The following is a 22753-nucleotide window of genomic DNA, read 5'->3' as shown; positions in this document are numbered from 1 at the left end:
ACATCCAAATAAAACAATTGAAAAATATATTTGTGATATCTTGTTGATGAAATATAGTTTAGAGTCGGTGTTAATTAGTATTAGTGTGTAAAGACAATCGCCTAACAATATTTTCACTTCTTTTTAGAAAATGAAGCTTTTCTATTGACCGAAATAAAATATAACAATAACTGTCATTCAAGTATATCCAACGGATTAAGTTTTATTTTGAATGTATGTAGTAAGATCAGGGATGCTAATTTAATGATTGTTGAGATAGTGAATCTTTTAGGCTTTGAATCATTCATCATATAAGAATATAATAAGATACAAATTCAAAAGATGTGGAGAAAATAATTAAAATCTTACTTTTTTTTTCTCTGTAGATTATCTTTACTTTTCAAAATGTAAATCAATATTATTAGTTAAGAAATTTGTTTCTTTTCTTTTTTGTAAAGAAAGATTGGTAATGCCAGCAGGATTAACATATCGGTAATTTGCAGTCATCATTATTGATATGGCATATAATATATATTTATTATTTTATGGTTGAATTTGTTGAACAATATAACGAATTGTGCCTAGTCAAATTTTGAATGTCTAAGATAAGTATTTGTGATATTATACACAAATTGATATCTCAATATCTTAAATTTCCTGTTTTTGAAATTATACGGTTTATACACGTACACTTGGTACAAGATATTCAACGTATATAATTATTTATTTCCATATTTTGAAAATTTAAAATCACATGAACGTGTAATTAATACATCTTTTCACATTTTTCAGTATACAGTGAATAATAATTTATAAAAATATTATGTGAATTTTCTTAATTGTTTTAAAATTATTTGATAAGTTTGTTTATTCAATTTAATTATAGTCTTTAATATACAATAATTTTAAGAAATTCTGAAATGGTATATAATATATAAAAAAAATTGTGTAAGTTTCCTTAGCTGTTTAATTTATTAACTTATTGGATAAAATAAAACCGTTAATTGAATTAATAGTTTTAAAATTTTCCGGTCCACTCATAAATAACTGATAGAAACGATTAAAAATAAATAATAAAAGTATTGTATAAAAATAGAAACAAATTTGGTTTGAATAAAAACTCATTAGAACTATATTTATCAAAAAAAAAAAATGTATTAAAATACAAAAAAAAATGTCAAAAATTTGATAATTTTGTGGTCAATCTTCAAGATCTAAATTTTTTGCATTAAAATAGAAAATTGTTTTCCCCCTTCAAATTTTGATATAATATATCTAATCTTCCTTATATCGTGCATTATTTATCATATATAGAGCTCAATTCTCTCTCACCCTTTGGTAAATATATAAAAATTTGACCTATTTTATAGCCACCCCATCTGTTATTTATATCTTTCATCTGGGTTCCTTATTTTTCACCTACACACACAAATCATTTACACATACACATCAATCAACGTACGCGTTCTCTCTTTCATTATATTTTCCGCTATATGCACTCTCATTTCACCATTAAAGAGAAACCAAAGCTTTCATTTTTATGAATATTCAAGGGTAAAATGGTTAGCAAAGGTGATTACTTTTTTTCTCTCTTGTCTTTTAAATCTTTCTGTATGAGTCTCTCTATTAGTATTATTTTATCATATCTCTTTTTTTTCTGTCGTCTGGGCTTTTTGCTGCCTCGCGGGAAACCCCAAAAATGGTTTCTTTCATCTTTGATGTTAAATTCGTTTTCCTCTGTTGCATCTATCGAACAAATCTATTCGTAGTTTCTTTGGTCATATATTCATTCAATTGATGGCTTCTTGGAAGGTTTGGGGCATTAAATTATCAGTAGAGAGATGCCTGCAATGTTGTAGTATTTGTTAATATGCCTGTTCCGGAGGGTTTTCTTGGTTTTTGTTCCTACAAATCTCAGGAAAAATACGTTGCCGGCGCATAAAAAAATTCCCTTTTTTTCTTTCTTGTCAGAGAGAGAGAGAGAGAGAGAGAGAGAGATTGGGTGAAAGAGATGTGTCTTTGTTTTGATTCCTTAAAGAGTGGTTTGTTTCTGTAGCACAAGTCCTTTTACATTTAATGGCAATCTGTCGTATTCAGTTTTTGTTCTGCATAGAAGAAACAGAAGGAGTAGAAGATTTTATGAAAGGGCTTTACAGCTTTTTCTTTTCTTTTCTCTAAGCTAGCCTTTCTTGGACTTTGCAATCTCTTTACTAGTTTATATTTCAAGACTTAAATATCATTCGCATGCATCTTTGTGGATAATATCGTAAATTTGAACTCCTGTCATGTGTATCTTTGAGTTTCTGTTTAATTTGGAAGACGGTTAATTACAACACACAGATGTGCAGAGCCTTAAAGTCTCTGCCTTTTGTTTCATTAATAAGCCGGATAGTAAATGCTGAAGAAGGTTTAGTGGTTGTTAAAGAGAGTAAATGATCTTAAAGTGCTGACCTTTTCTTTTTTCTTTTTGTCTTTTTGGTTGTGGTAGGAATGGCATCAAGCTCTTGTCTTAAGCAAGGGTCAGTGCCAATGAACAATGTTTGTGTTACCCCTGAAGCAACGTATGAGGCTGTGGTTGCAGACCCTAGGCTTTTCATGTCTTCCTTGGAAAGGCTGCACTCTCTCTTGGGTACTAAATTCATGTAAGCTTCTTTTCTCCCATATCATTTCTTACTCATTATTAGATTTATAAACTCAGAGGTTATCTGTTGGCTGGCTCTGATAGAAATTTGTGTTTAGAAAGTCTCCATCTTTGAGGTTTAAGCTCTTGGGTTGATGATGATTCATGCTTTGTGTTTTCACCTTGAACTATAAAAGTTTCATGTTCTACCACTTACCATTGCACGAGATTCTCTGTCTATATCATGAGTCTCTTTTATGTACATGTGTGTATTTAGTCTAATTTACAGTAGCGTATTATTCTTTTGTGTTTCACGCAATGTTCCTTTTGCTTCTTGTGCAATGCTTCATATATAGCTTATAGCTATAACCATTCTACATATTGCATTTGTGATTGTAGGGTTCCGATCATAGGAGGGAGAGATTTGGACCTGCACAAGCTTTTTGTTGAGGTAACATCTCGTGGTGGAATCAATAAGGTATGTCGATAATATTGATTCCATGCTATGTGTATTATCTGTTTTCTAAGTCTCATAGATTTGCTATTGTTTGAAATCTATAGTGACCTTTTGTTCTTGGATCCTTTTCCTTCTTTGAACTGCAGATACTTAATGAAAGGAGATGGAAAGAAGTAACTGCTACGTTTGTCTTTCCTCCAACTGCAACAAACGCGTCCTATGTTCTGCGCAAATACTACTTCTCGCTGCTTAGCAATTATGAGCAAATCTATTACTTCAGAACTAATGGCCAGGTTCCTCCAGGTTTGTTGCACATTAAAACCTTTTTACTATTTCACCAGAACTTCAGATATCTTTCAGTTTGTTCTCTGTTTTGTAATACACATATCTTCTCTAGACTCTATGCAGACCCCATCTGCTAGACCAGGACTTATGCTGGGAGCAATTAGACCTGCACATGAACTCCCAGGTCTAAACTTTACCCCACAGCCGAAGATCAATCCTGGAGAATTCTTCGGAGGTCTCAACCTTTTCTCTTTCTATGAAATGTTCCAACTGAGATAGTGTGACTTAAATCTGAGTAAAACCCTTATAATCTTTGTGTTGTTATTGTTTCAGGACCTGTTGCTGGATCAAATGTGGTTGGAGTGATCGATGGAAAATTTGAAAATGGTTACCTTGTAACTGTAACAATAGGATCAGAGCAGCTTAAAGGAGTTCTGTATCAGCTAATTCCTCAGAACACAGGTGCTCATCAAACTCCGCAACAGAGCCATGGTGTCCTCCCCAACACTTGGAACAGTTCTGCCAATCCTCAGGGTGTTACCGGAGGAGTAGCAAAACGCCGTAGGAGAAGAAAGAAATCAGAGATTAAAAGACGTGATCCTGCTCATCCAAAACCCAACAGAAGTGGTTATAACTTCTTTTTCGCGGAGCAGCACGCGAGGCTGAAACCGCTTCATCCCGGTAAGGATAGGGATATCAGCAGGATGATTGGTGAACTATGGAACAAGCTGCATGAAGATGAGAAATCGGTATTTAAGCTTCACATACTCTAATCTTTTGAGTTGTTATCAAAGTCTTTGTTAGGTTTGTTGTCTCATGATCTGTTTGATTTTCTCTTATTTTTAGATTTACCAAGGGAAGGCAATGGAGGACAAAGAGAGATACCGAAGTGAAATGGAAGTTTACAATGAGAAGCAAAAGACTGAACAGCCCATAAGCAACGCTATTCCGCTGCAACAGAGACCTCCAGAGCAAAACGTAGACTTGGCTGAAGCTGATCTTCCAATAGACGAAGCCGAAGAAGATGATGAAGAAGGTGACTCAAGCGGTTTCTCAGGTGAAAGCGAGCCACATGACTATGATCAGAGCGGAGATACTGATCCTGAACTGGAAGAGTCATCAATGAATCCCTCAGTTCTAAACCCAGACCCTAATCCTTCCGATATGGTGGTTGCACCTAACGAGAAAAGTGGTGATGTTGTGATGGAAACATCTCCAATGAAGAAAGCCGATGAGCCTACCGTGCCGGTGACGGCTGAGCAGAACTGAAGATGGGGATTCAGATACCTTACTTGTGGCAGAAGACAATGTCTTTTGGTCTTAGTACTATGGTTTTTTTCTTTTCTTTTTCTTTAGATTTTTCTACACAAACTATGGTTTATGAGAAAACATTTTCCTGGTCTTTTGAATTTTGCTTTGAAGGATTTTTTTTTTGTTAAAAAAGTTTATTTTGCATCAAAGAGTTATTATTCATTGGTAAATTAAAAATCTGGAGGGGCCGATAAATTTGGGCTTGAAAAGCAAATGGGCCGAATGAAGGAAACCCAGTAATATGATTTGGTTTTGTTTTATAAAAAGGAACCCTAAGGTTTTCCGAAGTTGGTCCGTCGCCGTCTGAAAAAACACTCAAGCAGCTCTCCCCCACTTCCGCTTTTCCAATTAAAGGGAACAAAGTTTTGTTTTTTGCCGCAGTCGAAAGCATCTCTTTGCAAGTCTGTAGGCTGAAGATGAGGGGCTCCAACAACGGCGGCACAATGGGCGGACGAGCGGCCGGAACCGGCGGTGGAGGACCGTCGGCTCCAGTTGACAAAGAAGTTGACTACGCTCAGTACTTCTGCACTTACTCTTTCCTCTACCACCAGAAAGATATGCTCTCCGACCGTGTCCGTATGGATGCTTACTTCAATGCCGTTTTCCAGAACAAACATCACTTTGAGGGCAAGGTATAATAAAGTTCATATCTTTCTTTTGAGCTGTGTTAGATAAACTTGACCACTTTTGATATGTCTGTATTCGATGATTTTGGTCTTAAAGATATCTATTGCTAAGTTATAAATCCATTGGTCTTTTATAATCTTGTTGTATTAATATTTGGCTAATTTTTTTGTCTTTTGTAATGGTGATGAAGACTATCTTAGACGTGGGCACTGGAAGTGGAATACTTGCTATTTGGTCAGCTCAAGCTGGTGCTAGGAAGGTTTATGCAGTTGAAGCTACTAAAATGGCTGATCATGCTCGTGCCCTTGTCAAAGCCAATAACCTTGACCATATTGTTGAAGTCATTGAAGGCTCAGTCGAGGATATTTCATTGCCAGAGAAGGGTATTATTCTGTTTTAACATCTTTTCTCTTTCACTGCAAAAGAAAAAAAAAAGATTTAAGTGTATCATGCTTATTTTCAAGTAAAGAGTAAGGAGATAATAGAGTCCGTTGTTAAATGAACCTACTGTTGTTTGATATTCAGAAGCCTAAGAATAATGACATTATATCAGTATTGGTTATTAGAAACTATGGATTGACAAATTATTGACTATAGGCTTGAGGGTCTGAGACACTAACATGTTTCTCCTGAGAATTTGTACTCTACTTTACATTCCGCTAATATTTACATATTCAATTTAATGAGCAGTTGATGTGATTATCTCGGAGTGGATGGGATACTTCCTTCTGCGGGAGTCCATGTTTGATTCTGTGATTAGTGCTCGTGACCGATGGTTAAAGCCGACTGGTGTCATGTAAGTGGGTTTTCTGTTATTTTATTTCTATTCTTTTTCTTTTGTCACTTATGAGCCTATGGCACTTGTGAGCTTGATGTTGTGTGGTTGTATTGTTTAACATCTTAATGGCATAACCTTTTCCTCCAATGCCAGTTATAGAACTTCTAATGAAATTTCGTGCATAAGTTGTGAGGTCATGTGGCACATATTGCTAATATTGAAAACAATTTTGTAAAAGATTTGGTTGATTGTTGGTACTTTGTGTGTCTAAGCATAACAAATAGTATGCTTGAAATCCAATAGGTACCCTAGTCATGCTCGCATGTGGCTTGCACCCATCAAATCCAATATGGCAGATCGGAAGAGGAATGATTTTGATGGGGCAATGGCGGACTGGCATAACTTTTCTGATGAGATCAAAAGTTACTATGGGGTCGATATGGAAGTTCTAACGAAACCTTTTGCTGAAGAGCAAGAAAAGTATTACATACAGGTGATTTCAAAGCTCTTATTTGTATAAATTAGATTTCTCTTTGGATAAGTTACTTACAAACCCTTTTGCTCTGTTATTTCATGGAAACTCATAAAATTTGTCTTTTGTGTACACAGACGGCAATGTGGAATGACTTGAATCCACAACAAATCATAGGCACCCCTACAATTGTCAAAGAGATGGATTGTTTGACTGCCTCTGTCAGTGAAATTGAGGAAGTCAGATCAAGTGTATCGTCAGTCATCAATGTGGAGCACACAAGGCTATGTGGTTTTGGTGGATGGTTCGATGTTCAGTTCTTGGTTAGTTTGGGCAGACTACAGATTATGGTGTTGTTGCATCATATATTGTGTGTTTTGAAGAAACTGTTTATATACTTACTCGTTACTTGTTTGTTTTTGGTAACCAGGGGAGAAAAGAAGACCCTGCACAGCAAGAAATCGAGTTGACCACAGCTCCAAGTGAGCAGCACTGCACGCACTGGGGTCAACAGGTACGTACTTGCCAATCCCTGTCCCTGTGATGATTATTTAAGGCTTTGGATTTTGTTGTCAGACGCTAATATGTCTGTGTTATGATGATCTGATACTGGCAGGTATTCATTATGTCGAATCCTATAAATGTTGAGGAAGGTGATAACCTGAATCTTGGTTTGGTAATGAGCCGGTCAAAGGAAAACCACAGACTAATGGAGGTTGAGCTTAATTGTGAAATAAAAGAGTCAACTGGCAAACCCAAAGAATCTTTCAAGAAGACTTACTTCATAGAGTGATTTTTTTAAATACAAGAAGCTTTCCTTGGGGCTTTGCTGGTTCTTGTATCCCATCATAGCATGAACCCAAAAACTGTAATGTTTTATTGCTTCTAAAACGTTTTTCCCTTGTAAAAGAGATTTTGTTGTAACAATTTTCAATAGTTTTTATTTTTATTTTTATATATTGGTTTTGATTTGATATAATGTTATATTTGGGTCATATCATATGGTTATTTCACTAAACATCCTAAAAATTTGTATCCTTAAATTAATATTTTTAAAAGTATTTAATTTTCTTCTTTTGGAACATATTTGTGGTTAGTGTGTCTTAACAAAACAAAAAAAAGTGAGTAAATATCTTTTGTATTTACGGGAGGAATGAAGCAAAAGGTGACGATTTGAGAACCTCTCAAGTCAGTAGACTTGCCCCTTTGTCTTCGCCTCTCTTTCGGAGCGATTCTATTTTTTCACATAACTTTCTCTGGTTCGTCGACTCTCTGTCTCCTCCTTTTTGACGGCGGCAGCCCACTGATAACATCTCTATCTCTCTCCCCCCTCCCGTATCAACCAATTTGATTAGATCCCAATTTTTCGAGTGTCGATTCTTCTCATGTGAATATTCTCCTAATAAGCAGTAACACTTATTGGGTTCTTCTTCTTCTTCTTCTTCTTCTGGGCTTTTGTTGGTAAATTCTCTAAATTCTGCTTTTTGATTTGATACGATTGTTTTGAGTAGTAGTAATAAGATATGAGATTTTCCATGCCTATGGACTTTGGATTCTGGATCTTTGATTACTAGTCGTTTCAAAGTTGTATACTTTTCTTTGTGGGTACTACTTCTTAGAGTTCTGTAAATTTTGATGGCTAATTCTTAGTTCGTGAAAATTCTTAATTTTATGAGTGGTTTATCTTCAAAATCATTCAAGTTGAAATGGGCAGGTTCTGATTTTGAATCTGATGCTACCTTTTTCCCAGTTATCCCATATGTGCCCTTGATGAAATTGGATTAGTTTCTTTCCTGTGTTGTCTTTATCTGTGTATTGGTGATGTTTCCAATGTTTTATCTATTGTTCTGCACTTCATTGCTCCATTTGTATTTTACTACACTTGTTTTTGGTTTCTGTAAATTAAGTAACAAATTTAATCACTCACTCTCCTTTTCCTGGCTTTGTATTTCATTTCAGTAACTGATGGGCAAGAAAGCGAAGAAGAAGGCCCGAGCTCCAACAAAGGAGATTCAAACCACCACATTTTCCAAGGAGGTCTCTGAAGAGCAGCCTAGTCAAGCCGGGGAAATAGCTGAGGTTGATGTTAAAGCAGTTAAGGAGACCCAAGCTTGTGTGCATTTCGACAAGGGTCTCAATTTAGATAAAGTGATTGATAAGATCAAGTCTTCCCGGCAGATTAAGTGTGACCAATGCAAGGAAGGGGTCTATGGTAAGAGAGGAACTAAAGCAAAGGGAAATAAGGGGAAAAAAGAATTTTCTTCTTCTGACAAAAAAGCTATTTGGCTTTGTTTGGAATGTGGCTGTTATGTGTGTGGGGGTGTTGGTTTACCAACTGGACCTCAGAGTCATGTTGTGAGGCATATCAGATTGACGCGCCACCGTTTGGTGCTTCAGTGGGAAAATCCCCAGTTAAGATGGTGTTTCCCATGCCATTCGCTTCTCCCTGTTGAAAAAGAAGAGAATGGTGAGAAGAAAGACGTGCTGTCAGAGGTTGTTAAATTAATTAAAGGAAGATCTTTAAGCAATTTAGCTTCATCTGATATCGAAGACCAGTGCTCAGGAAGTGGCAGCATCACTAGTGATATCAAGTTAGAAGTTGCTGTGACCAGTGGTATAGAAGCAAGAGATGGTTATGTTGTGCGAGGTTTAGTTAACCTTGGGAACACATGTTTCTTTAATTCGATAATGCAGAATCTTCTTTCTTTGGATCAATTACGCGATCACTTCTTGAAGGAGGATGGATCTGTGGTCGGTGGGCCTCTTGCATCTTCCCTGAAGAAATTATTCGCTGAAACGAAACCTGAGGCAGGCTTGAAGAGTGCGATCAATCCTAGAGCCTTTTTTGGGTCTTTTTGTTCTAAGGCACCCCAGTTTAGGGGATATGACCAGCATGATAGCCACGAGTTGCTACGCTGTTTACTAGATTCGTTGGGCACCGAAGAGTCAGCCTTGAGAAAGAAGCGTGGTGATTCTGATAACGATCAAAAATCTACTCTCATAGATTCTGTCTTTGGGGGAGAAACTTCAAGCATTGTTTCTTGTATGGAGTGCGGGCATTCCTCAAAAGTTTATGAGCCATTTTTGGATCTCTCCTTACCCGTACCGTTCAAGAAAACTCCTCCGAAAAAGCCGCAAACTGTTTCTCGAGCAAAAAAAGCTAAGCTTCCACCAAAAAGAGTCCCCAAGAATGTGTCAAAGGTCAGTAAGGTTTCAAAAGTTCCCCCAAGTAAAACTCTTTCGGAACTGAATTCTCCTGGAAAAGATTTGGTTGTCCTAGCTGATTCGGATACATCCAGTTCTACCTTTGCACCCCTTGAAAGTGGTCCTGCTTTAGAGACTTCTTCAGTTATAACCCTTGACAGTAAACAAGCCTTAGAAAGTGCAACACAAATTGAAACTGGTTTCGATAGCTTCTGGTTGGATATTATTGGACCAGAAACTTCTGGAGATGAGACGAATATGGATATGCAAAAAGATGGTATTGAGAATGTCTCAACAACTGAGGCTAATCAAATTGTACCAGGTCCAGATATTCCGGCCAATACCTCAGTTTCATCAAGTGATCAGACTTTGGAAGGTAACGCAGAGAGGCAGATGCTAGATAATGAAGAAGTTGCAAAGGCGGAAGCCATTTTGGATGAAAAAGATGTACAAGCTACGCAGTCTGATGAATGCACAGCTACAAGTGGTATTTCTGCTGAAATCAATCAAGCTAGTTGCATCGGTGGTGATCCTGGTATAGGGGAAAGTTCTTCCACGGTGAATCCTTGGGATGAGGAAGAGCTTCCTTTGATGGTTGCAGATTCACAGATTTTGTACATGCCATACAAAGAAATATCCTGTGATGATAAGACGGTTGTGGAAAGTGAATGTGAGGCTTCATCTTCGTTTGTTACTAGTGATCATGAACCACAAAACAGTGATTTTGTTGATTTTGGTGGTTTATTTGATGAGCCCGAGATGACCGAAGGACCTGTTTTTGGACCTCCTTCCAAGGCTGAAGCTTCTTCAGGAGTTGGTTTTATGGTGTTCAGCAGCGAGTCTGATCCTGAAGAAATCGATGACTCGGATTCACCGGTGTCTGTTGAGAGGTGTTTGGCTCATTTCACAAAGCCTGAGATTTTGTCGGATGACAATGCTTGGCACTGCGAGAACTGTTCAAAGAACCTTAAACTCCAACGGTTGAGAGAAAAGCAAATATCCAAAAACGATGAATCAAGATCAAGTGACACCAGCAACGGATGGCTGAAAGAAAATGAAAATGAAATTGGAAATGGGGTTTCTGGAGAAAACGATGTTGTGGCTGTTATGAAAGATCCAAGTGATACTTGTAGTGCCAAGGATCATAGCACTAATGGAATAAAAGCTACGAGTTCTCACTCAGCTAANACGGTGAATCCTTGGGATGAGGAAGAGCTTCCTTTGATGGTTGCAGATTCACAGATTTTGTACATGCCATACAAAGAAATATCCTGTGATGATAAGACGGTTGTGGAAAGTGAATGTGAGGCTTCATCTTCGTTTGTTACTAGTGATCATGAACCACAAAACAGTGATTTTGTTGATTTTGGTGGTTTATTTGATGAGCCCGAGATGACCGAAGGACCTGTTTTTGGACCTCCTTCCAAGGCTGAAGCTTCTTCAGGAGTTGGTTTTATGGTGTTCAGCAGCGAGTCTGATCCTGAAGAAATCGATGACTCGGATTCACCGGTGTCTGTTGAGAGGTGTTTGGCTCATTTCACAAAGCCTGAGATTTTGTCGGATGACAATGCTTGGCACTGCGAGAACTGTTCAAAGAACCTTAAACTCCAACGGTTGAGAGAAAAGCAAATATCCAAAAACGATGAATCAAGATCAAGTGACACCAGCAACGGATGGCTGAAAGAAAATGAAAATGAAATTGGAAATGGGGTTTCTGGAGAAAACGATGTTGTGGCTGTTATGAAAGATCCAAGTGATACTTGTAGTGCCAAGGATCATAGCACTAATGGAATAAAAGCTACGAGTTCTCACTCAGCTAATGAAAGTGATTCCAAAGGAGCTCAAGATGAAGAAGAAGATTCTGAGAAACTGATCACAGTAAAGAGAGATGCAACTAAAAGAGTACTTATAAACAAAGCCCCACCTGTATTAACCATCCATCTAAAACGATTTAGCCAAGATTTGCGTGGTAGGCTAAGTAAGCTAAATGGTCATGTTGCTTTCAAAGAGGTCATTGATCTTCGCCAGTATATGGACTCAAGGTATCATCTATGATCTCTTGCGACACCACATTTTGATCTGTTTTTGATTTCATGTTAAACCAGATTCTTTGTTCTTTTTGTTTCTTTCAGATGTAGGGAAGAACCCGTTTACAGACTGGCTGGATTGGTGGAGCATTCAGGAACGATGAGAGGAGGTCATTATGTGGCGTATGTAAGAGGAGGTCAGCGAGTTAAAGAGACTGAGTCCTCTTCCACAGTGTGGTATAACGTAAGCGATGCACATGTTAGACAGGTTTCATGGGAAAAGGTTCTGCATTCTGAAGCTTATATCTTGTTCTACGAACGGATCTTCCCACAAGACTGAGATTATTTTGTTTCCATTATACTGAAAGAAGAAAACCAGTTTTTTGATCTTCTTCTTCTCTCAGCTTTTGCTGGGAAAGTTTTTGACGATCACATTAGATCAAATACCATTAATTTTGTTTTTTTTTTCTTCTTCTTCTTCTTATTAATGTTGGTTCGGATTCATGAAAGTTTCATTATACTTATATGTACCATCACAAACATGTCTGAAAATATGTAAGCCTCTCAACTGAGTTACATTCTATTTCTCCATATACAAAAAAAAACTAAAGAGCTGGTTCTATTGTAATCGTAGCCTAATAATGGGGTTGACAAACTTGTGTGATTCTCTTGGTGCTGCTTCTCTGAACAGGGTATTGCTATTTGCTACAATTGGCTCAAGCTTTTGCTGCTTCTTGATGTGATTGTGATGTTAACTGCTGTGATTATGATCTTAACGGAAGTGTTCCAATTACCAAACCGTTACTTGTGTACCGAAGCTTAACCGGTTGAATAAATTATATTTCGATTTCAGAAGCGAAAACGATTTGAACCGGTACTAGAAACGATTGAACCGGGTCCCTACGTCTTCCTCTCTCCCCAAGCAACGAACGGACTTCCCCTAATTAATTAAAGGGGAAGCCTATAGAGTCTCTGTGAAATCACACCAGTTCCAGAGAGATCGTGTGGTAGCCATGGCAGGAGTATCACTCAAGTGTGGCGATTGTGGTGCGCTGCTGAAGTCCGTGGAGGAGGCTCAGGAGCACGCTGAGATCACCTCTCACTCCAATTTCGCCGAGTCCACTGAGGCCGTGCTCAATCTCGTTTGTACTACTTGCAGCAAGCCTTGTCGCTCTAAAACTGTACGGATCTTCGATTTTTTTATCTCCCCGTTTCTTTTTGTTCTTGATGAATTTGAGTTGTTGTTGGTATAGTTAGAAGTTACAAACAGATCTCCCTGGGTTTTTCTTTTATCGGGATTTCGAGTTTCGTACATGTAATTTTCGATGTTTATTCACTCTTTAATTGATTTTGACTCTGCGATCTCTATTTGATTCGTCTTTTACAACCTTTACTGCTCTTTGGTTTCGAGTTGATGTGTTTTGACTTGAGTCTTGAATGAAATTGAGTCTTTTCATGTGTGTTCCCGCTGATTTGGTTTCAATTAGAGTGTAAAGTTGAAATTTTTATGCCAATTATTGGTTTCTTCTCCCACCATTGTTATCAGATCTCAGTTCTTTTGGGTTTTTAGCTTCTGTATTGTCTTTCTCCTCTGGCTGTATCATGTGCTTTGGTGCTTTACCAGAGTTCCTTAGTTTGATTCCTTGTGGAGTTTTGGTTTCTTGCAATTTGGTCGTAGTTTCATGCTCTAGTATTTTGATAATTTCTGATTGTTTGTCTCATTCTTTATACAATGTGAAGGAAAGCGATTTGCACACGAAAAGAACAGGGCATACTGAGTTTGTAGATAAGACACTGGAGACGGTAAAACCCATCAGCTTGGAAGCTCCTAAGGTTTCTATGGAGATTGACGATAATTCTAGTGGTAGTGGAGAGGCTGCTGAAGGTACAGTGTCATGTTAATGTGTATGTGTTGCATGAGTTTCTGAATGTGACTTCCAACATTATTTCTTATGATCCTTCTGCAGAGATGATTGTTCCAGACGTTGACAAAAACATTCTCGAGGAGCTTGAAGCGATGGGCTTCCCTAAAGCTCGAGCTACCCGAGCCCTCCACTACTCTGGTAAAAATCTCGTGTTTCATGTTCTTCTACTTTGAATTTATGGCCACGGATCACAGTAGGGTTTGGCACTTTGGCTTATTGATTGAGTTTTAGCTTATTCTTGTGCAATTGAGCTCCCGAACCCCGCTCTTATGTTTGAACTCTAGATTAATATGTAAACTGTCATCTATATCTCTTTGAAGCTTGATAAATCTATAAGTAGAAATTTGAGGTTCTATGTTCTATTTTCCTCTATCTTAATCTTTTTTTTCTGATGTCAATTTCTACCATTAATTATGGTATTCAGCTGAATCTTGCGTAATCTTCTCCGTTTCATTTTCTGTAACATAATTTGAAATTCATTCCTTCAGGCAATGCCAGTCTCGAGGCTGCAGTTAATTGGGTGGTGGAGCATGAGAATGATCCTGACGTAGATGAAATGCCAAAGGTGAATGTCTTGTCAGTGAATGTCTTGTCAATAGTTTCTTTTAAACAAAATGTCTGTTCTGAACTGTTGTGACACAATCTTATGTCATGTTGTATTATGCTCGTATATGCTATTAAAATTACTTCATTCCTTCAGTTACTGTAATGCCTGTGTCGTTGATTGTACGCCTAGGTACCTGCCAACTCTAATGTTGGGCCTGCTAAACCTGCTCTTACGCCAGAAGAAGTGAAGCTAAAAGCACAAGAATTAAGGTTCTATGAGTATTCTGTTTTTTTCCTGTCCATGTTCGTTTCTTTTCTAGCATGCACCTGGCACCAATGACATTACACTTATATCATTGCATAGCCTTGAATTTTCTAGTCGTTTTTCAATTGATAGCATGACAAATGTATACAGTTCGATTTATATTAGTTAACTGTCAAAGTTCTATGTTAATCCTGGAAGGTGATGATTTTAGAAGTCGTATTATGTATCCCTCATTCTTTGCTGTTCCACATCTTAGGGAACGTGCGCGGAAGAAGAAAGAAGAGGAAGAAAAACGGATGGAACGTGAGAGAGAGAAGGTTTTTGTCTTATCCTTTCATAAAATTTGTTATCTACAGTTACTTAATCTTATGATAATGCAACCACGTTTATTCTCTTCTGTTAAAACTAAGTTTTGCTCTTTACTCCTGAGTTCATTGCCTGCAAATTGGCATGCATAAAGCTCCACTGGCTGTAATTGCTGTGCAAGTATTTAATGCATGGTACTCTTGGTACGATAATAAGGATGTGCTTGTAGGATACGTTATATTCTTATTTTAGCTTTTCTGTTATCAACTATTAATGTTAGTATTTGGTTCAGGAGCGAATAAGAATTGGCAAGGAACTCTTAGAAGCAAAGCGGATGGAAGAAGAAAACGAAAGAAAGCGGTATGTTTCTTTTCCTGGTTATCATGGGAGGCCTGTTTTGTTTATTAAGTGACAAATTGTTGGTTGTGTGTTTCAGTATAATGTTTTTGCGCAAAGCTGAGAAAGAAGAAGAAAAACGTGCTAGGGAAAAGATTCGCCAAAAACTTGAAGAAGACAGGGTATGTTTACTGCAGTAGATTTACATACCTTTTGCATTACATTTTTTTTATTTCCCAACAAAAACCCTGAAGGCTGATGTTTACATTCTAACAGGCTGAGAGAAGGCGGAAACTCGGATTGCCTCCGGAAGATCCTGCAACTGCAACGGCAAAACCTTCAGTGCCAGTTGTGGAGGAGAAGAAGGTACACAAAATATTCTCAAAAGCAAGTTGCATTTTATATCTCCTGTTATCTGCTTTTCTTATAAAGACATGATTTTGCAGTCTTCATTGCCTATTAGACCCGCCACAAAGACTGAACAAATGCGAGAATGCTTAAGGTCCCTTAAGCAAACCCACAAGGTAAAATACATTCAACATATAACAACTCACATTGCAGCAGCCAGTTATCTTTTGGTAATCAAAAAAGAAAAAGGTTCAGGGAAATTTGGGTGAAATTGTTGGAGGATTGAGTATACTTTGACAATAACAGTAATTACTTGTTGGCTCAGGAGGAGGATGCTAAAGTGAAGAGAGCGTTCCAGACTCTGCTGACTTACATGGGAAATGTTGCTAAGAATCCAGATGAGGAGAAATTCCGTAAAATTAGACTCACAAACCAAACATTTCAGGTAAGAATAATCTGCCAGAAAGATGCGCATTAAGTTTTACTCTATTAGTAAACAAATTAGATTTGGAGGATCCACACAATGATGATGATGATGATAGTCCCTGACTCCTGTTTCTTACTAATTATGGTTACTGGGATGAAAATGTAAAACAGGACAGGGTTGGTTCAATGAGAGGAGGCATAGAGTTCATGGAGCTATGTGGGTTTGAGAAAATTGAAGGAGGAGAGTTCTTGTTCTTACCTAGAGACAAGATCGATTCAGCCATTATCAACTCAGCTGGAACAGAGCTCAATTCCGCCATCAACAACCCTTTCTTTGGAGTTCTTTAAATCGATGCAATGTCTTCTTGTGTCAAATTATGAAAACTTTTTAAAAGAACAAAAAAATTGGGATATCGCTATGAATAATAATACCAGCAAGTAACATTCTTTTTGTTTTGTCTTAATAAGTGAAAAAATTGGATTTTGGAGACCAGAACAAAAAAAGCTCAGTATGCATTATATGAACAGAAAGTAAACGACGGGGATCAATTACCGTTTAAAAGAGCTTTTGCGATTAACGTGAAGTGTGTGACACTCGGTCCATTCTCCCTTTCGTCTGAAGCGGTTCGTAACTTAACCGGTTTGAACAGATTAGATTTCGATAAATATAGAGTAAGACAGTTTAATCTGGTTAGGATGAGTAGCCAACAGTACAGGATGAAATCGCTTTATGTTTTATTTAAACCGAGATCTTCTCTCGCCAAAATATATATTCCAGCCGATGGTCGAGCTTCACCGGGCGAGTCTCACTTCATATCTCTGATTCACGCCTGCAAAGATACTGTTGGCCTTCGCCGTGTTCACGCCCAGATCCTCCGTCGCGGCGTCCTCAGTAGTCGCGTCGCTGCTCAGCTGGTTTCTTGCTCTGCGCTTCTCAAGACCCCGGATTATAGCCTCTCGATTTTCAGAAACTTTGAAGATAAGAATCTCTTTGTTTTCAATGTTTTGATCCGTGGTTTGACGGAGAATGCTCGTTCCGAGTGTTCAGTTCGTCATTTCATCCTCATGTTGAGGCTTGGTGTGAGACCTGATCGGCTAACTTTTCCGTTTGTACTCAAGTCTAATTCCAAATTAGGGTTCAGATGGTTGGGTAGGACTCTTCATGCCTCGACTTTGAAGAACTCCGTTGACTGTGATTCCTTCGTCAGGGTATCTTTGGTTGACATGTACGCCAAAACCGGACAATTAAATTATGCCTTCCAAGTGTTCGATGAAAGTCCTGACAGTATTAAAAAGGAGAGTATTCTGCTATCGAATGTTTTGATTAATGGCTACTGTCGCGCCAAGGATATGCGAATGGCTACTACACTTTTTACATCCATGCCAGAGAGAAACTCAGGATCTTGGAGTACTTTGATCAAGGGTTATGTTGATAGCGGCCAGTTGAACAGAGCTAAGCAGCTTTTTGAACTGATGCCAGAGAAGAATGAGGTTTCTTGGACGACTTTAATCAATGGGTTTTCCCAAAATGGCGACTATGAAACTGCGATTTCAACCTTTTTTGAGATGCTGGAGAAGGGCTTGAAGCCTGATGTGTACGCACTTGCTGCTGTGCTCTCTGCATGTTCAAAATCTGGTGCTCTTGGATCAGGAATAAAAATTCATGGTTATATTTTGGATAATGGGATTAGATTGGATAGAGCTATAGGGACAGCTCTCATAGACATGTATGCAAAATGTGGGGAAGTTGACTGTGCGGCTACTGTGTTCAGTGATATGAATCACAAGGATATTCTTTCCTGGACTGCTATGATACAAGGTTGGGCGGTTCATGGGCGCTTTCATCAGGCTATCCAATGTTTCAGACAAATGTTGTATTCCGGTAAAAGATTTTGTCCAGTTTAAGAATTTAGCTTATTCTCAATTCAATGCTCTTTATTACATCGAGTTTAGTTTCTTTATTTTGCGGTGTGCATGCAGGAGAGAAGCCAGACGAGGTTCTGTTTATTGCGGTTCTAACTGCATGCTTGAACTCAGGCGAAGTAGACCTGGGACTTAATTTCTTCGATAGCATGAGGCTTGACTACGCGATTGAACCCACACTGAAACATTATGTGTTAGTTGTTGATCTGTTTGGTAGAGCAGGGAGGTTGAAAGAAGCACATGAGCTTGTAGATAATATGCCGATAAATCCTGATCTTACAACATGGGCTGCACTCTATCGTGCTTGCAAGGCGTACAAGAGTAATAGAAGGACTGAAATTGTGTCACAAAATCTTGTGGAACTTGATCCAGAGCTTCGTGGTAGTTACATTTTCTTAGACAAAACACATGCGGCTGAAGGGAAATATGAAGATATTGAGAAAAGAAGATATCCGTTTCAGAAGACAGTCAAAGAGAGATCCCTGGGATGGAGTTACATCGAATTGGACTGTCAGCTGAACAAATTTGCAGCTGGTGATTATAGTCATATGCAAACACAAGAGATACGTTTGAAGCTGGAGGAGATCATATCGCTGGCGACTGAGAGAGGATACATTCCAGGAGCTGACTGGTCGATTCATGACATTGAAGAAGAAGAGAAAGAAAATGTTACGGGAGTCCATAGTGAGAAACTGGCTCTTACACTTGGGCTTCTAAGAACTGCTCCTGGAACCACGATAAGGATCTTTAAGAACCTTAGAATCTGCGGAGATTGTCATCCATTAATGAAATATATTAGTAAGATCAGCCAAAGAGGTATTTTACTGAGAGATGCAAAACAGTTTCATCATTTCAAAGATGGAAGTTGTTCATGTGGTGATTATTGGTGATATAGTTTGATCAGTCTTAGTTTGAAAATTCCAGTTATATATGCTTATAACAATATAATAAGTTTGGTAAGCAAAGATTTTTAAAAGTTTAGAATGATGACTAAGTAGATGTTTAGTATATGTAGTTGTCAAGTGTATTATTGAAGGCAACGAAACACATGGCAAATGTACGTGAAGCAGAGCTATATCACATGAGAACAAATACCAGTCGCCAAGGCTAATCGGGTCCATCACTTTACATGATTAATCTTGTGTTTGCATATCACTTTATATATATATATATATATGGTAATACACCATAAAATCATAGTTATTGTTGCTTTATTTATGCTCTTACCATCTTAGATTAGATTATTTTTGTTGAACACAACAATTACCTTTTAACTCTTTGCATCAACGATAAGAAAATACTATATGATCCATTTATTTGTAGTATAGTTTACTGATTATTATACTGTGGATTTTAGAGGGTAAATTAGAATCAATAAAAAGAAAAGGGATAAGTTTGTAAAGGATCAACAATTGGAGGTTATATTTGAGATTAGTTTCTCCGATTCCTCTCTCTGTGAAGAGAAGAAAAATTACACGAACTTCCATTAGAAATCACCGACTCGCAGAACAGAAGAACCTTTCTCTCTTTCTCTCATTAAATCTTATTCACGAAACCTCGTGAATTGAATCTCGCACTTCCAAAATCGATTGATCGATCCATCAAACCCTAGAGATGGTGAGGAAAAAGGTACCGGAATGGTTGAATAGCACCATGTGGTCTACTCCTCCTCCTCCGCCGTCTTCTTACGACGACGGTCTCCACCGCCATTCTCCCGTCACTAAAATGAAGGAAGAGGCACAATCAATTTCCGTTGCTCCCAGGCTTAACTCTGCTCCTCCGCCTTCTTCCGCCGCTTCTTCGGTTCCATCGCCGTCGCCTAGACCGAGGAACGGTAGCAGTATTCCTAGCGGTAGTGGCGAAAATAGAAACGCCGGTGGTTCTTCCTCCGAGGACTTTTCCCGCCAGGCTCATCTCTCAGCAGAGGTCAATGCAACCTTCCTTTTTTTTGGTTTTATCAAAAGCAAAGTTTCAGATTCTTCCCACCAGCGTGTTGTGGTCTAATTGCTCAGCTTTTTCTTCTACTTGGTTGGTTTTGTTACAGTTATCAAAGAAGGTGATCANTGCTTTATTTATGCTCTTACCATCTTAGATTAGATTATTTTTGTTGAACACAACAATTACCTTTTAACTCTTTGCATCAACGATAAGAAAATACTATATGATCCATTTATTTGTAGTATAGTTTACTGATTATTATACTGTGGATTTTAGAGGGTAAATTAGAATCAATAAAAAGAAAAGGGATAAGTTTGTAAAGGATCAACAATTGGAGGTTATATTTGAGATTAGTTTCTCCGATTCCTCTCTCTGTGAAGAGAAGAAAAATTACACGAACTTCCATTAGAAATCACCGACTCGCAGAACAGAAGAACCTTTCTCTCTTTCTCTCATTAAATCTTATTCACGAAACCTCGTGAATTGAATCTCGCACTTCCAAAATCGATTGATCGATCCATCAAACCCTAGAGATGGTGAGGAAAAAGGTACCGGAATGGTTGAATAGCACCATGTGGTCTACTCCTCCTCCTCCGCCGTCTTCTTACGACGACGGTCTCCACCGCCATTCTCCCGTCACTAAAATGAAGGAAGAGGCACAATCAATTTCCGTTGCTCCCAGGCTTAACTCTGCTCCTCCGCCTTCTTCCGCCGCTTCTTCGGTTCCATCGCCGTCGCCTAGACCGAGGAACGGTAGCAGTATTCCTAGCGGTAGTGGCGAAAATAGAAACGCCGGTGGTTCTTCCTCCGAGGACTTTTCCCGCCAGGCTCATCTCTCAGCAGAGGTCAATGCAACCTTCCTTTTTTTTGGTTTTATCAAAAGCAAAGTTTCAGATTCTTCCCACCAGCGTGTTGTGGTCTAATTGCTCAGCTTTTTCTTCTACTTGGTTGGTTTTGTTACAGTTATCAAAGAAGGTGATCAATATGAAGGAATTGAGGAGTCTAGCTTTACAAAGTTTGCCGGATTCTCCTGGGGTCCGTTCTACTGTCTGGAAGGTAGGCGTTACAAGCATCATGATTTTGGTTTGTGTTAATGCGACAATGCATAGTGATAGAATAGAAGAACTGAGACTGAGAGTCTGATATGATCGAAAACCTTATGCAGCTATTGAAATGTGATTCTCTTTGCAGCTTCTGCTTGGTTACTTGCCACCTGAACGTTCACTCTGGTCAACTGAGTTGAAACAAAAGAGATCCCAATACAAGCACTATAAGGATGAGCTTCTTACGAGTCCTGTAAGTGATCCTTCTCTTTTCTTACGAGTCAGCTTTGCATGCTATGTCTCTCTAAGTTGATTTCAAGTATTTGGTACTATCTTTTTCTTGAAATGTGTTTTTTGGTACCACTAACTGATTCTGTGGTAGTTAGTCAGAAATCACATGGAGAATGGTGAGGTCAAAGGGGTTTGACAATTATGATCTGAAGAGTGAAAGCCGATGCATGCTTGCGCGATCCAGAATAACTGACGAGGACCATCCTCTAAGCCTAGGGAAGGCGAGCATTTGGAATACATACTTTCAGGTACTATATAGCTTGCAACCTGGGCAGGTTTTTTCTTGTTAAAAATCTTTTAGAAAGACCTCTGTTGCGTTACTTAAGGACAGGACTAAAAGTTATGGTATTCAATTTTTCCATCAGTTCGAACGCAAACTCTTTTATTAATGTAGGATACGGAAACCATAGAACAAATAGACAGGGATGTCAAACGTACACATCCAGACATACCTTTCTTCTCCGGTGAATCATCATTTGCGCGTTCTAATCAGGTAACCGTTTTGTGTTCTCATTAGCAAATTTTCACCTATTGTTGATTACTCAAGCTCAGTGACGTTTCCATTTACATGTCTAGGAATCTATGAAGAATATATTGCTTGTATTTGCGAAGTTAAATCAAGGCATCAGATATGTTCAAGGGATGAACGAAATTTTAGCACCTATCTTTTATGTATTTCGTAACGACCCTGATGAAGATAGTTCAGTAAGTAGACTCTTTTTGTTTCTTCGATACCCTTTAAACTGCTGTCACATGATAGGGTATACAATTTCACAAAGCAACCGTGCCAGTGTAGACCCTCGATATTTTCAAGATTTGAGTTCTTAAGTAAATCAATATCAAGATCTTTTTACTAACATATATGGTATGAGTTAGAAATAAAAATGTTTTCTTTTAGTATGAATTTGACCTCTTTGCCTACTTTTCTTAGAAGATTGGTGCGTGTATAATCTTTATTCTGCAAATCTTGGTTGTGCTCTTGTGTCATGAGCTTCAGTCGAGTTTATATTAACTCTGTATAAAATGTGCAGTCCCATGCTGAAGCAGATGCATTCTTCTGCTTTGTTGAACTGTTGAGTGGATTTCGAGACTTCTACTGTCAACAACTCGACAATAGCGTGGTAGGAATTCGATCTGCAATAACAAGCCTCTCGCAACTTGTTAAGAAGCATGATGAGGAACTTTGGCGTCATCTAGAGATCACCACGAAAGTAAGACATCGATTCTGTGCGGAAGATAAATTCCAATGATCCCCTTAGCTTGTTTAGTATTAATGTTCTCTCATCTAGATCATAATAACATTAGATTGGAGCCTCTGAGATTGACATTGTATAGACTCTATGGATGACAGGTAAACCCACAGTTCTATGCATTTAGGTGGATCACTCTCCTCCTGACACAAGAGTTTAGTTTCTTCGATTGTCTTCACATATGGGATGCACTCTTAAGCGACCCCGAAGGCCCTCTGGTAAGATTGACTTATACTTGAAATCAAATAAATAGATACAGAAGACTCACTCATTCCTCAATGTTTGCGGGAATGATAGAACTCCGTTGATCTTATTGTTGCAGGAGAGCTTACTGGGGATATGTTGTGCGATGTTGGTTTTGGTGAGGAGGAGGCTAATCGCTGGGGATTTCACATC

At 38.3% G+C, this 22753-nt stretch overlaps 7 protein-coding genes across 10 annotated transcripts in view; all 7 read left to right on the top strand.

Moving 5' to 3' along the window:
• On the top strand, nucleotides 1387-4757 carry LOC104762705 (high mobility group B protein 15). Of its 2 annotated transcripts, none has more exons than XM_010486050.1 (7): nucleotides 1387-1551; nucleotides 2468-2621; nucleotides 2999-3077; nucleotides 3203-3359; nucleotides 3454-3576; nucleotides 3675-4090; nucleotides 4188-4757. In XM_010486050.1, exons 1-7 carry the CDS (start codon nucleotides 1539-1541, stop codon nucleotides 4608-4610), a joined length of 1365 nt encoding a protein of 454 aa, XP_010484352.1. In that variant the 5' UTR covers nucleotides 1387-1538; the 3' UTR covers nucleotides 4611-4757. The 2 variants fall into 2 exon arrangements, with proteins under 2 accessions (XP_010484352.1, XP_010484358.1); XM_010486056.2 differs by lacking the exon at nucleotides 1387-1551 and adding an exon at nucleotides 1650-1681.
• LOC104762697 (protein arginine N-methyltransferase PRMT10-like) lies at nucleotides 5069-7488 on the top strand. Its single transcript, XM_010486039.2, has 7 exons — nucleotides 5069-5284; nucleotides 5470-5662; nucleotides 5970-6075; nucleotides 6361-6550; nucleotides 6667-6852; nucleotides 6960-7043; nucleotides 7146-7488. Exons 1-7 carry the CDS (start codon nucleotides 5069-5071, stop codon nucleotides 7320-7322), a joined length of 1152 nt encoding a protein of 383 aa, XP_010484341.1. The 3' UTR covers nucleotides 7323-7488.
• Nucleotides 7663-12343, top strand: LOC104762694 (ubiquitin carboxyl-terminal hydrolase 2-like). Of its 3 annotated transcripts, none has more exons than XM_019243284.1 (4): nucleotides 7663-7990; nucleotides 8489-10309; nucleotides 10943-11775; nucleotides 11866-12343. In XM_019243284.1, the coding sequence occupies exons 2-4, from the start codon at nucleotides 8495-8497 to the stop codon at nucleotides 12098-12100; spliced, it is 2883 nt and encodes a 960-aa protein (XP_019098829.1). In that variant the 5' UTR covers nucleotides 7663-7990; nucleotides 8489-8494; the 3' UTR covers nucleotides 12101-12343. The 3 variants fall into 3 exon arrangements, with proteins under 3 accessions (XP_019098829.1, XP_010484338.1, XP_019098828.1); XM_010486036.2 differs by having other exon boundaries at nucleotides 8489-10327; nucleotides 10961-11775; XM_019243283.1 differs by having other exon boundaries at nucleotides 8489-10860; nucleotides 11494-11775.
• Nucleotides 12693-16368, top strand: LOC104762687 (chromatin assembly factor 1 subunit A-B). The gene is made up of 12 exons (XM_010486025.2): nucleotides 12693-12941; nucleotides 13501-13645; nucleotides 13728-13823; nucleotides 14174-14250; nucleotides 14422-14501; nucleotides 14753-14813; nucleotides 15095-15162; nucleotides 15239-15320; nucleotides 15415-15504; nucleotides 15585-15662; nucleotides 15812-15931; nucleotides 16084-16368. Exons 1-12 carry the CDS (start codon nucleotides 12774-12776, stop codon nucleotides 16258-16260), a joined length of 1242 nt encoding a protein of 413 aa, XP_010484327.1. The 5' UTR covers nucleotides 12693-12773; the 3' UTR covers nucleotides 16261-16368.
• Nucleotides 16483-18972, top strand: LOC104762677 (pentatricopeptide repeat-containing protein At1g04840). Its single transcript, XM_010486015.2, has 2 exons — nucleotides 16483-17794; nucleotides 17893-18972. Exons 1-2 carry the CDS (start codon nucleotides 16609-16611, stop codon nucleotides 18723-18725), a joined length of 2019 nt encoding a protein of 672 aa, XP_010484317.1. The 5' UTR covers nucleotides 16483-16608; the 3' UTR covers nucleotides 18726-18972.
• Nucleotides 19254-19927, top strand: LOC104778563. Its single transcript, XM_010503017.1, has 2 exons — nucleotides 19254-19761; nucleotides 19880-19927. The coding sequence occupies exons 1-2, from the start codon at nucleotides 19450-19452 to the stop codon at nucleotides 19925-19927; spliced, it is 360 nt and encodes a 119-aa protein (XP_010501319.1). The 5' UTR covers nucleotides 19254-19449.
• LOC104762662 (TBC domain-containing protein C1952.17c-like) overlaps nucleotides 20126-22753 on the top strand; it is a 3877-nt gene continuing 1249 nt past the window's right edge. The window contains exons 1-8 of the mRNA XM_010486003.2: nucleotides 20126-20618; nucleotides 20737-20829; nucleotides 20965-21069; nucleotides 21203-21355; nucleotides 21502-21600; nucleotides 21684-21812; nucleotides 22139-22318; nucleotides 22459-22575. Coding sequence (XP_010484305.1) covers nucleotides 20307-20618; nucleotides 20737-20829; nucleotides 20965-21069; nucleotides 21203-21355; nucleotides 21502-21600; nucleotides 21684-21812; nucleotides 22139-22318; nucleotides 22459-22575 — 1188 coding nt within the window. The 5' untranslated portion in view covers nucleotides 20126-20306. The remainder of the gene's footprint in view (nucleotides 20619-20736; nucleotides 20830-20964; nucleotides 21070-21202; nucleotides 21356-21501; nucleotides 21601-21683; nucleotides 21813-22138; nucleotides 22319-22458; nucleotides 22576-22753) is intronic.

Source organism: Camelina sativa, chromosome 3 (genome assembly GCF_000633955.1).
Source record: "Camelina sativa cultivar DH55 chromosome 3, Cs, whole genome shotgun sequence".
Lineage (NCBI taxonomy): Eukaryota > Viridiplantae > Streptophyta > Magnoliopsida > Brassicales > Brassicaceae > Camelina > Camelina sativa.
Note: the sequence above shows the minus strand (reverse complement) of the source record. Positions and strands in the feature narration are given on the sequence as shown.